The sequence below is a fragment of the Oryzias latipes genome, chromosome 11, assembly GCF_002234675.1.
Source record: "Oryzias latipes chromosome 11, ASM223467v1".
Taxonomy (NCBI): Eukaryota; Metazoa; Chordata; class Actinopteri; order Beloniformes; family Adrianichthyidae; genus Oryzias; species Oryzias latipes.
In genome coordinates, this window is record NC_019869.2 from 19,341,874 (window position 1) to 19,355,615 (window position 13,742).

Sequence of the window (13,742 nt, forward strand, 5' to 3'; positions counted from 1 at the left end):
GCTGCTAATGTGATAAGCTAAATGGAGTTGGATATATAAGGAAAAAAAAATATAAATAAAATAAATGTATGAGCGTCACAAAAATGGATGCCAGAACTGACAAAACGTGCTAATTTTTGTTTTAGAGAATAAAAAGGATTTTTTTTTTTTTAAATTTACATTTTTGGTTAAAGAAGAGAGGAGCCCATGATAAGAACTGAATCAGTTAAAAGGCTTCCCATTAGGGTTAGTTTAAAAAAAGTAGTTTTTAAGCAATATATTGAACTCTTGACTGATGAAAACATTTTTTAAATTAATTTGTGTTGCCAGCTCAAGCTCCTTAGTTCTGTGTGTATAGTAACCCAATAAATCTCATAGCTTAAAATATTTCTACCATTACACAGTATTTATAGGCGATTTTAAGAGCTGTGCACAAGTGAAATATTTTCACTTGTTTGAAAATGTTTGAAAATGTTTTGACCAATAGCGTGCTAAAATGTTCACTCTTAGAAAGCACATTATTTTTTAAGACAGAAACGCTGAGAGTATAAAGGAGTTTAAACAAACTAAATACAAATACAATGAAATTACAAAAAAAAAACTATAGAAGAGAAAATTTAGACAATTTTGCCTTCATTGAAACAAATTCAAAGCCTTTTGCTGTGTTGTAGTACCAACGCCAGACAGTAGGGGGAGTGGCGTTCCCAAGAAATATTTGATAAACGGCAGTGAGCCATCAAGCACGAGGAGACGAAGAAGAGGGTGACCGTGTTGATTTAAGAAGGAACACAAAAGAGACGATTTGTATCAAGTAATTTTCTGCGTATTCTAACGGAGGACTTTGACATAACGCGCGTAAAACACCGCTAATACAAAGAGGAGCAGATTAAGGTAAATTTATTGCAACTTTGAAACGGCTATGGTCTGTTAAAACGATCGCAATGTTGAGTAGATTAGCACGAAGCTAATGTTAGCTAGAGTTATTTGTGCTAACCAGCCTCGAGGCTAACTGTCGCGCCACTTCTTTATGCCTGGGATTATCAAATATAAGTTTAGATGTGAATCAAAGTGCTGCTTCAGTTTATTTTTGCCTTATGTGCTTTACATAAATTGGTCAACGTTGTTTTTGATATTTAATGATCGAAGTATTGAGTTGTAGCCGTGTAATGCTAACTCCGTTAGCCGGTCTGCTAACACTACCCTTGACACGCAGTTGTACCGCGGATTTAAACTGACACGAACAGGGAGCATCATCTCACTCCAATAGGATGTAGTTAATTATTATTATCGTACTTGTTTTTTCAAAAACTGTGTACTTTAAGACTAAATCAAAAGTGCGTCGATTAAAAACGGAGAAGAAGTGGTTTGTGGTCGGAAACTGGATTCTTCTTACTAGCAGCGCTGCGTGTTCGCGTCAGACTTTTTTTCAGTTAAAAACACCTGCCGTGACTATTCTTGTTGGCGGTACAAACACGACAGGTTGGTCAAATCTAAATCTTATTATGAAGTAATTTTCAAATATAGGAACACTGTTTTACCTTTTTAACGTGACTTAAAACTTCGTACTCGATAGATTTCGCAGTTTATGAAAAATATTTTTAAGTAAATTTGCTAAAACTCTTTAGGATTTATCAACATGTGCAAAAAATCTCTTTACCTCTATGTATATCGCTTTTGTTTCCCCCCTATTGTTTAAATCTGGAGTTAGTCTTATTATTTATTCGTTAATGAATCTTGCACTGCATGTAGAAAACCTGTTTTTGTTTTACAAAAAAGCATATGCCTAAAACTGTAAGACTATGTTAGGATTTACTTAACGCCTTATTTTTTTATTGTTTATAAAATAAATCTGACTAAGAGTAGAGACTGTATCTAATACAATCAAAAACATCTCACACAGTTTGCGGTAGATAGTTTGCACACAATAAATGATTGAGCTTAAGAATGACCTCGATTTTAAACACTGGGAGATTTCAAGATTAGAAATTTACCTGAGGCTGTTCCAACACAACAGAATCAGGGGACTCAATTATAATTGATCAAAAACGAAAGTTATTTAAAAATGTAACTGCTGTCTTAAAAGTATATTTTATTTAAAATTTCTGTAATACAACAATCTCGGTTTAAGTTTATTTCAGTTCAAAAACCGTAAATTAAATATTTTGTGCAAGTTCAACCTCTTCAAAGACCCATAATTGTCCCTGTACACCCAGGAAAATGAACTAAAGGCTGCACGTACACACAGGACTTTTTTTCTTAACTTGAAAATAGACTTTTCTACTTAATTTTTTTTTTTAACACAACTGGTTTTTAGATCCCAGTAAGTCTGGCTGATGTTGAGTTCCACAGCTTGTTTTGGATGGTGTTTCCATCTTCTGAGGCACAGTTTGTGTTTATGCTGCCTCTGAAAAAATCTGCTAATGCGTCTCAGTCTCCTTAACAAGCTTACAGCTGTGCGGAGCTAAATAAGGAGTGAGCAGAGCAGCTGAGATGCTGCATCATGACTCATTCTGGAGTTTTTGGCTGCCATGGTGCTTCTTTGTTGTTGTTGACAAAGGATTTATCCTATTAAAACCACAACTCTGGATCTCGAGTTTACATCTGCACAGCCGCTAATCTTCTGTGTAAATGGTTAAAGGTCAGATTATCTCCTCCAGCATTACCACCATTCACTTCAAATTTGGTCTGAGAGCAGAGAGGTGCTTTACAAAAATTTCAAATAAAATTACAGTGCCCCCTAAAGGCTGGAGGGAGTATGACAGTTTTGTATTTCTGATATTGTTTTTATAGTTTTAATAATTCATCATGAAGTTTAATTATTTAATTGATGCATTGAGATTTTTGTTTCATCTTAACACGTATCATCAATACACTGTTGTTATCCATTGTCCTCCCAGTCTTTACAATAAACTGAGTGTATTGTGAGCTTTACTGTATGTGAACAGAGACACAGCACAGCACCCCAATGTTTCTATGTAGTTTACTAAATTATAAGTTAATGGTTAGATTTTCTGTTTAGCAGTCTCAATAATTTCTTTTTCTTCTTTTGAGTCTGAATCTGTCTTTTCCTCTGCCTTTTTCTAGTCTCCTTCCTTGCTCTCTGCACAAAAATTTATTTAAAAAAAGCTCTGAATCATTTCATTGCAGTAAAATCAAGCAAAAGCAGCATCTTTTGCATCCTAAACTTAATTTTCCTGACCCTAAAAACTGCATTCTCCACTGCGTCAGTGTCTCCTTTATTTTTAACATTCTTTCTTTGTGTTGGTAAAAATAAAAACATCATCTCTTATTATTGTAAAATACACTGGATGTTATATTATTAAAAGGCTGCCAACTATCTTTATCGTCTTTTGTATTGGTAACAAACAAAATATTCATTTGTGAAAGAAAAAAAAACGATTTGAGTTCTGTTGAGCTGTCATGAAGCTTTCAGCATAAAACTGGTCCCTCCGTTCTAATTATGTTCAAAGGAAAAAAAAATTGCGCATAGTAAAAGTATTAATATAGTCCTCAGTTTTTATTTTTTGGTTGCTAACAACTGTCCCCCCCTCTCCTGAAATAGCACTTTTTCCTGCAGTGTGTGCCGGACAATTGATTGCACCATATTGGGTTGGTATTTAGTGTTTTTCAACCTCAGTTTGTGATCTTGTGATATCCACAACTTTTGTAGGACAATTCTCTCCTTAAAACAATTTTCTTTAAATGGTTTTAAGAGGCTTTTCGGGAACCTGCTGTGACTGATTTTATAATTGCTTCTAATCAAAGTGCCTTTGCCTTGAAATCATAGAAAAACATGTCATCTTTGTTTTGTTTTTTCAAATCTGATCTCATTAGCTAGCTGCTGATGGTTTTTTTACTCACACATACAAGAATATCTGCACTCAGCCCATCAGAGGTGAACGTGAGCCTTAAATGGTTTCTGTTTCAGACCACAATATGAGCTTAATTTGAGTCTTACATTGAACCACAGGGATTTTTTTGGGGTAGATTAAATGGTAAAAACAATTTCATTCAAATATACCTCATTTGACCGGGCAGACTAGATCAGTCGCACTGTTAAATGTTTGTAGATTAAAGGCAGATGCGTCAAAACTCAAGTCCTGGAGGGACAGGAGACGGTGTCTTGCTAGATTTTCAGAAATCGCTGCCCTACCTTGCGTTTATCTGATGAAGAGCAAGAGGAGTAGGAAAAAGGTTTAAGATCAGGGTTATTTAGAAACTGACTATTGATTTATGGGTCAAGCACAGCTACATGTACTTTTTTGTTGTTGTCGACGTTCAAATAACAAATGACTGCTTTTCTTGGATTTGTTTCAGGTGGCAGGTTTGCGTATCAGGCCTGAATTTCTGTGGAGGCTGTGGGTTGGTTGCAGCCACACTCACACTTCAGAGAGTGATCTGGGTACCTGTGCTGAGGAGGCAGAAGGAAGGTCAAACGCCTGCAGCACTAAGGAAACGCACTCAAGACGCAACAAGGGTGAAAAGCTTTTTGGCTTTGGACTTGAGAACCCTTTGCAGGATCTGTCCTTACGGAGCAACACCCGCTAATGCAGAGGAAATAAACTCATTTACAGACTATATGATTTGGGGAGGAAGCTCGTTTTTTCCAGTGGAGGAAGACTGAGGAACTTTTGGACTCAGAGTGGAAACAGTCAATATTATTGAGTTAAAGACAAAACGAAAGAAGTTTTGAACTGAAATCACATTGAAGCATCTTTCCCCCGCGTGCAGATTGCCTTAGTTGTTCTATTTCAGGACTTTGAACTGCTTTCATACTTGTTCACATATAATTTTCTATACTGTGAATGAGTATATTCATGCATTTGAATGCAGATTTATCTTCATTTTGAAGAGCTCTTGTGTAAAAACTTTTGTCGTTGTTGTGCGTCAGTCGCTCTGTTGTTGAAGGGGACCGAACTGCACGTACATGTGTATATGTAAATAATCCACTTCTGTTGCAGCGCTTTGGACGTGAAAAGAACAGAGAATATTGTTTGCTAATGCTTTATTGGACTTTTTTTTTATTTTTGAAGAAAATTTTTAAAAACTGAAAACCTAAGAGGCAAAAACCTTGTAGCAGGAGAGGAGGAAAACGAAAGGAAAAAAAAAAAGAAATCCCAACGAACTTCAGGAAAAAATGGCAACCGCAAGAACGGAGAACGTTGGGCCAATGGTCATGGGACTGAACAAGCAGAACGGGCAGCTCAGAGGACAGAACAAACCCCCCGCAGTTCAGCCAGCGCCCCCTGGTCAAGGAAAGGGTTTCGGTGCCCATCAGAAGGCAGGCGGCCCACCTCAGGACGGTGGAGGCATCAAGTTTGGAGACGACTGGAAAAGGAGCCTGCTGCTCCCCCCGAAAGACAACAGGGTCAAAACTTCAGTGAGTCCCAGAACCAGTACACACACTCGCACACCTCCTGTGAACATCTGAGGTGTTATGGTGAACTTTCTGTGCTCCGCAGGACGTCACAGCCACAAAGGGGAACGAGTTTGAAGACTACTGCCTCAAAAGGGAGCTGCTGATGGGCATCTTTGAGATGGGCTGGGAGAAACCTTCACCCATCCAGGTACAGCTGTTGTTCTGTATGCTGTCAGCAGGGGGCGTGTTCTGCACACTTCAACCTCAAACTGAGCTTTGGCGTCTCCATGGAAACTTTAGATGGTTTTTATTATTCAGTTTGTGAGACTTAATAGTTTCTTCAAGATATTATCCTTCTTTCCTTTACTTTTTTGGGTCAGTCCTCTCTTTTTTTACATATTTTTCTTTACTTATTCTTGCCATACTTCATTCTGTTTCTCTTTTATGGCCGTCTTTTCATTCCTTCTTTGTGTTTGTCTTTCCAGTTTTTCCATCTGTCCCTCCTTTCTGAACTCTCATCCATCTTTCCTCCTGACGATATTAGTGCTATCATATTATTTTTATGTAAGAAACTATTTATCCTCATTTTTGCAGGAGGAGAGCATCCCGATTGCTCTGTCTGGACGGGACATTCTGGCTCGAGCCAAGAACGGGACAGGAAAAAGTGGGGCGTATCTCATCCCCCTGCTGGAGAGGATAGACCTGAAGAAAGACCACATCCAGGGTGAGCTGAATTCCTCCACCTTGTAGAGAACATGTGGTCTTCACGCCACGCCCAACACTCCTGTCTTGTTTCCCCGCCCCCCCAGCCATCGTCATGGTGCCCACACGAGAGCTGGCTCTGCAGGTGAGCCAGATCAGCATCCAGATCAGCAAACACATGGGAGGGGTCAAAGTCATGGCCACCACAGGCGGCACCAACCTGCGGGATGACATCATGCGTCTGGATGAGATAGGTAAATGCTGCTGCCTTTAAGAATGTGAACCCCAGTGGTCGCACCTCCCCAGTCACATTTCTGTTCTATCGTCAGTGCACGTGGTCATCGCCACTCCCGGAAGGATCCTGGACTTGATAAAGAAAGGCGTGGCCAAAGTGGATAGAGTGCAGATGATAGTGATGGACGAGGTAAACGGTTGAACAAATTCCTGCTTTTGTGGTCACTGATCGGTCCTATAAAGTGGCTCTCTGCTCTGTCTCCAGGCGGATAAGCTGCTCTCTCAGGACTTTGTGGTGCTCATCGAGGACATCATTAGCTTCCTGGCCAAGAACAGGCAGATCCTGCTCTACTCAGCAACCTTCCCCATGAGCGTTCAGAAGTTCATGGTGAGCATCGGCAGACAGACGCAGACCGGTGTTCTTCCTGTACGCAGACGGGCTGTGGCTGGATTCTGCTAACACATGAATAACGTCCCGTCTGTTTCTGCAGGCAAAGCATCTGCAGAAACCGTACGAGATCAACCTGATGGAGGAGCTGACCCTGAAGGGTATCACTCAGTTCTACGCCTACGTTACAGAGAGACAGAAGGTCCACTGTCTCAACACTCTGTTCTCCAGGGTAACTCACTCCTTCTCACTGATAGAAAACCTGGTGGTCATCCATTCATCCTTTGGTTGTTGTCATTTTAACTTAAAAAAACTACCATTCCTGCTGTAAGAATCTTCGGTTTTGAGGAGATCTCATTCACATATACGCATTTGCACTTCCTTTAATCTGGAAGGACGTCCTTTTTGTTTCTAACGAAAGAAAAGAACCAGAGGAGAAATAATGCCCAATAAAGGATTGGTCCTTCTGGGAGCTTTTCTGTGTTTGATGGATCCTCTCTGTCACCACAGCTGCAGATCAACCAGTCAATCATCTTCTGTAACTCCACCCAGAGGGTGGAGCTCCTGGCCAAAAAGATCACTCAGCTGGGATACTCCTGTTTCTACATCCACGCTAAGATGATGCAGGTGAGGAAGAGTGGACCCCTGAGTTCTCTGTGTTCGTGCAGCCCGCCTGAGTTCTTTGTTGTCCCGTTTGTTTGCAGGAGTACAGGAACCGAGTCTTTCATGACTTCAGGAACGGGCTGTGCAGAAACCTGGTCTGTACTGGTGAGTTGCGGCTCCAAACACTGATTCAGGAATATTGGGGAAAATCCTCCTCCCTGATCTGCTCTGTACCTGACAGCAAAGCCACCCATCTTTCTGTCCTTTGATACAACGGCAACATTGACCAGTAAATTAGGTCAAAACACAGCTCTGATTAGATGCCATGAAGCTCTGATCTTCTGCTCTCCTCTGACAGATCTCTTTACCAGAGGCATCGACATCCAAGCTGTGAACGTGGTCATCAACTTTGACTTCCCAAAAAATGCAGAGACGTACCTCCATCGCATCGGAAGATCAGGTGTGAGGAATTTGCTGATCTTTTTGTTGGTAGATTCTCTAAACTCTGAGCTCATTTTAAAGGATCCGTCCTCTCTGGCCTGCAGGGAGGTTTGGTCATTTGGGCTTGGCCATAAATCTGATCACGTCAGAGGACCGCTTCAACCTGAAGGCCATCGAAGAGCAGCTGGTGACAGACATCAAGCCCATCCCCAGCAGCATCGACAAGAGTCTGTATGTGGCTGAATACCACTCATCCGGCGCCGACGGTGATGGGGAGGACAAACCGGAGCGCCAGCAGGACAGCACCTAAACCAGGTGAGGCTCAGTGAGTCGAGCGGCATCTAAACTGACTAAAGAGGTCCTAATCTGTGCTGTCTCCTGCAGAACCGCAACACACCGGGCTTTTGCACAGACAAGCTTCAAGCATCAAGCTTCAGGCAACTCTTCATTTTCACATCCACCCCTCGTTCTCCAGCCTCTCAAGAAGCTGTTTTATTATTATTTTTTTTCCTGATTTCCTCAGACCAATGCCTCCTTCTGCTAACTGAATGTTGTTTTGCACCAAACTTAACCCACAAACATATTTTTTTCCAAACCTGGGTGGTCTGGGCTCACAGAAGCAGCTGAGCTCTCTGAAGTTTTTCCTCCGCAGGTGGTTTTTCTCCCCAGCAGCAGGTGTTACTCCGCTCCCGACACGCGCTCCCTCCAGCCCTCCTCCTGCTCTCATGCCAGTGAAGTGCCTTACTCTCCCCCCCCATAGCCCGCCGCCGCCTTCTGTCGCGCAGCCGAGTGAGCACAACGTTAATAGAAATCCACGTTCAGTTAAACGGCTTTTATGCAAGAAAAACAGCAGCAACCATCCCCAATATGAGCATTTTTATTTTTTTCCCCCTGTAATGTAAATGTTGCAATAATAACGGCAGCTTTATTTAAACACTGCGCGACTGTTTCTGCCCTCCTTTTATATAAATGATATAATGATCTGCATTAAATCGGAGAGTTTTCTGATTCAGAACGTCGTCAGTGATCTGCTGCTGGTGGATGAAAACCACCTCTTGACCTGAGTGGGACCAATTCAATCCGCTGCAGATTCTTCATTGCTTTTTGAGTTGGGTGCTAAATAACAGTCTTTTTTTGTGTGTTTCTCACCACCTCAGTTTCTTGTTTGTGTTGTGCAAAAGAGCGTTGGCCCGGTTGTGACGCGGTTGGGAGGGTTGGATTGCAGCCTCAAAGCAAGCCTGCTTCATGCTCACAAGTTTACCTCCAGACCTTGATGGTCTGTGAAAAACTACGGAGGGAAGTCTGTCTCATGAAATCACGCCTCTCAAACGTGCGCAAGCCTTTTGCACACGTTTAGGTAAGCGTGTTTGCAATAAAACTACGTTTTATAACACGCCAAGTGTTCACATTCGTGCTGCCTCCAAGTTCAGAAAAAGCTGGGACATTTGCTCGTCACCTAGTTGTAACTTTGGTTTCTGGGTTTTCTGACTGCTAAAGAACTACTTGAGTAGATGACATGCAGAAGATATTAAAATTAAAATATATATAAACCGCAAGCTTATCTATGATCCATAGAAAAGGGATCAGATCATAATAATGTGACTTATTCCAGCTTTTTACAGGCACTTGAATGCAGCATGCGTTTTTGGGGTTTGAGAGTTTGCACGTTTATTGACTTGGTTCACACAAAAATAATCTGAAGCAAAGCAAACGTTTGTGAAAATGCTGCACACGTGTTCCGGTGAGCACGTGGTTGCCGCCTTCTGCAACATGAGACAAACTTCCCTCCGTTTGGTAAATCATACAAGTCAGTTTTGATTTTTACAGAGAAATGCTGAAGAGACTTGTTTGATGTCAAGGCAGAGAAACTCAGTCCCCACACTGTGAGAGTAAACTGAATGAACAGCAGTTTTTGGGTTTTTTTATTGCTGCAGAATTTGTTGTGCTGCCGTGTTTTTCCAAGCATCTGTCAGACGAGTCAACAGATATTAAGCAGATGGGTTCTGTCAAAAGAAAAATTGAAGCCAAGCTGTGTAAACTTTGATTCAGGTTCATTCAGTAAATCCCAATCCTGAGCAGAACATGTGAGCGCCTTTCTCTCTTCAGCACACGGTGCTGTCGTTTCAGAAACCCCCCTTTCAGGTTTGTTTTTCGTTGAGTCATAACTGGACGTGAACCGGGACCAGAGTGATGAATTGGGCTCCGGCCTCTAACGGACCACGCCGGAAATTGGTTTCTTTCTCCAGCAGCAATAACTTTCCTGCGTCTGCACAGTTTTGTAGATTCTCATCCATGTGAGCGTTGTCTGGTTGGACTCTGGATTCAGCAGCAGAATTGTAGCATATTTGAACAGGCAGCTGTGACTTCTCCAGTCCTCCCTTACAGACCACCAATAACGAGTTTAAAAGACAATTGGAAAAAAACACATTTATTTTAGCTTTTGAAGATCTATTTTTGTTTCCTGGAGGAGTGTATGTCCAAAATAACTTTTTTTTTTGTTTTTTTTTTTATGAGATCATTTGGGGGAATTTTTTTTTTTTTTTTTTTTTTTTTTTGCAGTGGCCAAGTGTTTCGATGCACGGGCATCTCGAGTTTCCTCTGTTGTCTTTCATCACGAAAAAGAGCTCTGATTGAACTTTTCGTTCACACCCAAGGTTTTGAAGAGCGGCCCATCTTCTGAGACCCCCGTCTTTCAGAACCAGGTTGTGTGGGACGATCAGAGCGGCTCTTCGATTTCGTAGTCGTGCTTCTGCAGGACTTTCTTCATCTGACGTGTTCGAGGTCATTTTGAGGCGACATTTAAATTGTAAATGAATTAATGTTTACGGGTCGTTTACAATAAAGATAAAGAGAAATGTTTGCTTCAGGAGAGGACGAGGGCGCAGTTTTCCTGCTTTTGAGATGGAGTTCAAGATTTAGATCGAAGCAAAACCAAAAATGTGTGTTTGTGTGTTTATGCATTTGTGTGGGCATAAATACAAAAAGGTGTGTGTGGGTGCAAGTGGTGTAAATGTGTGTCTGGTGTGCACGCCATGTCTGTTTTTTGCAGGTTTCTTGCCTGTTGGTTTGGATGGATGCGATTGCTGTTTTTTGTTTGAGTCAAGGTTGCATGTAGGTGAGTTGTGCTTTTGTGTGCACACATGTTCATGTTTTGTCTGGTTCGAATGGCCCGATTGTTTTCTTCTGGGATGCAATTTTCTTTTCTTTTTCTCCAAAATTCTTTGTTTTTCTTGGTTCTCTGTTCCACTCACGTCTCAGGAGCTCGAGTCTTTCAACTTTAGATAAAACATGAGGTTTCTGTTGGATTCTTGTGACCCTTATTGTGTTCTCTTGTTGGGTGATGTCACTGACAGTTTCTGCGTTTGTCAGAATTTTCCCATGTTAAAACTGCATCCTTGCGAAGTTCCTGTATTGTTGTAGCGTTCCCGACAGAGACCTCCTGTTGGGGGTGCGTCCTTGACGGAGGCCTTTTGTTGTGGCCGTGGCCCTGATGGAGGTTGTCCGTTGGGATTGCACCCCTGATGGAGGCCTTCTTTTGCTGGCACGGCCCTGACCGAGGCCTTCTGTTGTGGCCATGTCCTAGACCTAGGTCTTCCGTTGCGGGGCGCATCCCCGGCGGAGGCTTTCTGTTGCGGGGCCCGTCCCCAGCGGAGTGCATCCTTTTGCGGGACGCATCCCAGATGGAGGCCTTGCGTTGTTGGGCGTGTCCTTGGCGGAGGCCTTCCGTTGCGGGGCGCATCCCCGGCGGAGGCTTTCTGTTGGGGGCGCGTCCCCGACGGAGGCTTTGAGTGGCAGTTGTTTCCCTGGCAGAGAATTGTTGCCATCACGTCTCAGGCAGCAGCACTCCACCTTCCCTGCGAGTCGGGTCAATGGTCACCTCCTAGAGGTTACTCTGAAAGAAGTTTTGAATGTAGAGCGAATGGTTCTGTCTGTTGGCTAAGTGTGTGTCTGTGTGTGTTTTTGTGTGTCGGCACTCCTGCGTGGTGTGCCGACTCGTGGGTGGAATCTCTTAAAAGGAAAACAAAAATTCTAAAAAATGGGGATGGTTCGGGGTCTAAGATAAAATCCTCCTGACATGAAGAATTTCTAACAGTTGTTGTTTATTAGCATCAAACTTGCTTCTGACACATGCAGGCGGAGGAGCAACACCAAAAAGAGCAGTTCTAAAGCGGCATCTGTTTAAATAAATTTGGTTATTTCAGGTTTTATTTGTTACTGGAAAATTTTTTGACCTGATTGTTTTGGTCTGAAAGAAAAGAGCATTGAAAACAAAAGTTTTTGTTTTAGTTGAGCTATCAAACTTTTATTTTCTCCCCTTATTGTTTTGGTTCATTGCAACTGACCGCTCTGCCCTCTACATGCAGGAGTTGTGAAATTTAATAAATTGGCCTGAATTTACTTGGATCTGTGTGCTGTCATTGATTCTGTGTTTTGAACTGAAGTTTCTTCCTCTTTAGGACATTTTAGTCATGTGATCTTTTTTTCTTTCTTTACCTTCCTTGTTTAATATCATCCAACATTGTCCAATATTGAATCCAAATTCCTTTATTATTCACTACATACTGCACTATATAGAGTTTGTCATTTGTTCAAATCGCAGGGCCACTATCATACACCCATGCACACTCATGCCTAGGGACAATTTAGTGTAACCAATAACCTATGAGGCATGTTTTTGGACAGTGGAAGGAAGCCAGAGTCCCCGGAGAAAACCCACACATGCACAGGGAGAACATGCAAACTCCACACAGAAAGGTCCCCCAATGGTGCTCTGTTTCAGGTCCCCCAGCCGGGACTTGAACCACGGGGCTAACCACTGCCCCATTGTGCCAGGAGTCGCTGCTTGAAGTTCTCAGCTTCTCGCTCCTAGTAGTACCAAGAGGAGCATCAGAGGAAACCAGTTCTGGATCAGACCAGGACCAGATCTGCCAGAGTGAACCCTCTTGATGCACTTGTGTAAATACCAGTTGTTTTAGGGGTGGAGTATTAAGGTCAAATGTCACTTTTTTGAGCTTTATTCATTTTAAGGGATTTTTGAAATGGTACATTTTACATCTTCGGGCTTCACACACACTACAGCCATATTTCCTAAAACCTGATGGAAATCTCTGAAGCTCTTTTTGCTCAAATGCTGAAATGAAACAGAATTGTTCTAAAACCTTTGATAAGAATCTACAGTAAAGAATTAAGGGGCACTGTTAAAATAAATCAATTATGAAATAAAGTTGTAAAATTATGTAGAAAAAGGCTGTGAATTTGTGAGAAAAAAGTCTACATTTCACAAGAACAAAACTAAAATGTACGAATTTAAAATGTTTGAATTCTTTCAAGGAGAAAGTCCTGCTTTTTTTAATGGATATTTTATTAAAAAGTAATATGTACACAAATCAATGTTGCAGGTTGATGTTCGATTGGCTTTGTTGAAAACTTTAGACTCTAAATATAAGTTTTTGGTTTTATTTTACATTGTCCTTTATTTAAAATTACAACTTTCTGAAACAAATTTAGGAATTTGTTACTTTATTTTTTGTAAGATTTTGTTTTTTCTCATAATTTAAGACTTTTTCTTATTTATATGATCTTATCATAATTGTCAAACTACATTCTCATACATTTTTCCCATAATTTCACAACTTTATTCTTGTAAAATATTGACTTTTTCATAATTTTACAGCTGTTTCCTTGTAAAAATTTGAGTTCTTTTTTATCGTTTTATGACTCTTCTCATGATTTTACAACTTTATGCTCAGATGCTTATTTAGTTTTCCTTTATGATAGCCCTGAATTCCATTATAAGAATCCAAACCTTTTATTTCTTTTTACACTTCAGTTTGAAAACAAAAAAGCAAAATATCCTGCCAGGATTGATCTGTTTGCATCTGATCAGTTTGTCTTCATAAATCAATAAAGATTCATCTTGGTATTTTTTTTATATAGCTTTATGAAATAAAATCTCACTTTGAATTAAAACTAAATTGAGTTGGAATGAAAAATGTAACAAAATGGGGTGAAAGGAGCAGAAAGGAACTGAAAGGC

At 41.0% G+C, this 13,742-nt stretch overlaps 1 protein-coding gene across 2 annotated transcripts; it reads left to right on the forward strand.

The window, feature by feature from the left end:
• The first annotated feature begins 711 nt into the window (after window positions 1–711).
• Window positions 712–12,110, forward strand: LOC101166148 (probable ATP-dependent RNA helicase ddx6). Of its 2 annotated transcripts, none has more exons than XM_004074311.4 (13): window positions 712–870; window positions 4,297–5,359; window positions 5,442–5,546; window positions 5,933–6,062; window positions 6,148–6,294; window positions 6,370–6,464; window positions 6,540–6,662; window positions 6,766–6,894; window positions 7,173–7,289; window positions 7,367–7,430; window positions 7,624–7,725; window positions 7,811–8,021; window positions 8,091–12,110. In XM_004074311.4, the coding sequence occupies exons 2-12, from the start codon at window positions 5,117–5,119 to the stop codon at window positions 8,014–8,016; spliced, it is 1,461 nt and encodes a 486-aa protein (XP_004074359.1). In that variant the 5' UTR covers window positions 712–870; window positions 4,297–5,116; the 3' UTR covers window positions 8,017–8,021; window positions 8,091–12,110. The 2 variants fall into 2 exon arrangements, with proteins under 2 accessions (XP_004074359.1, XP_020562902.1); XM_020707243.2 differs by lacking the exon at window positions 712–870 and adding an exon at window positions 3,566–3,588.
• The last annotated feature ends 1,632 nt before the right edge of the window (window positions 12,111–13,742 follow it).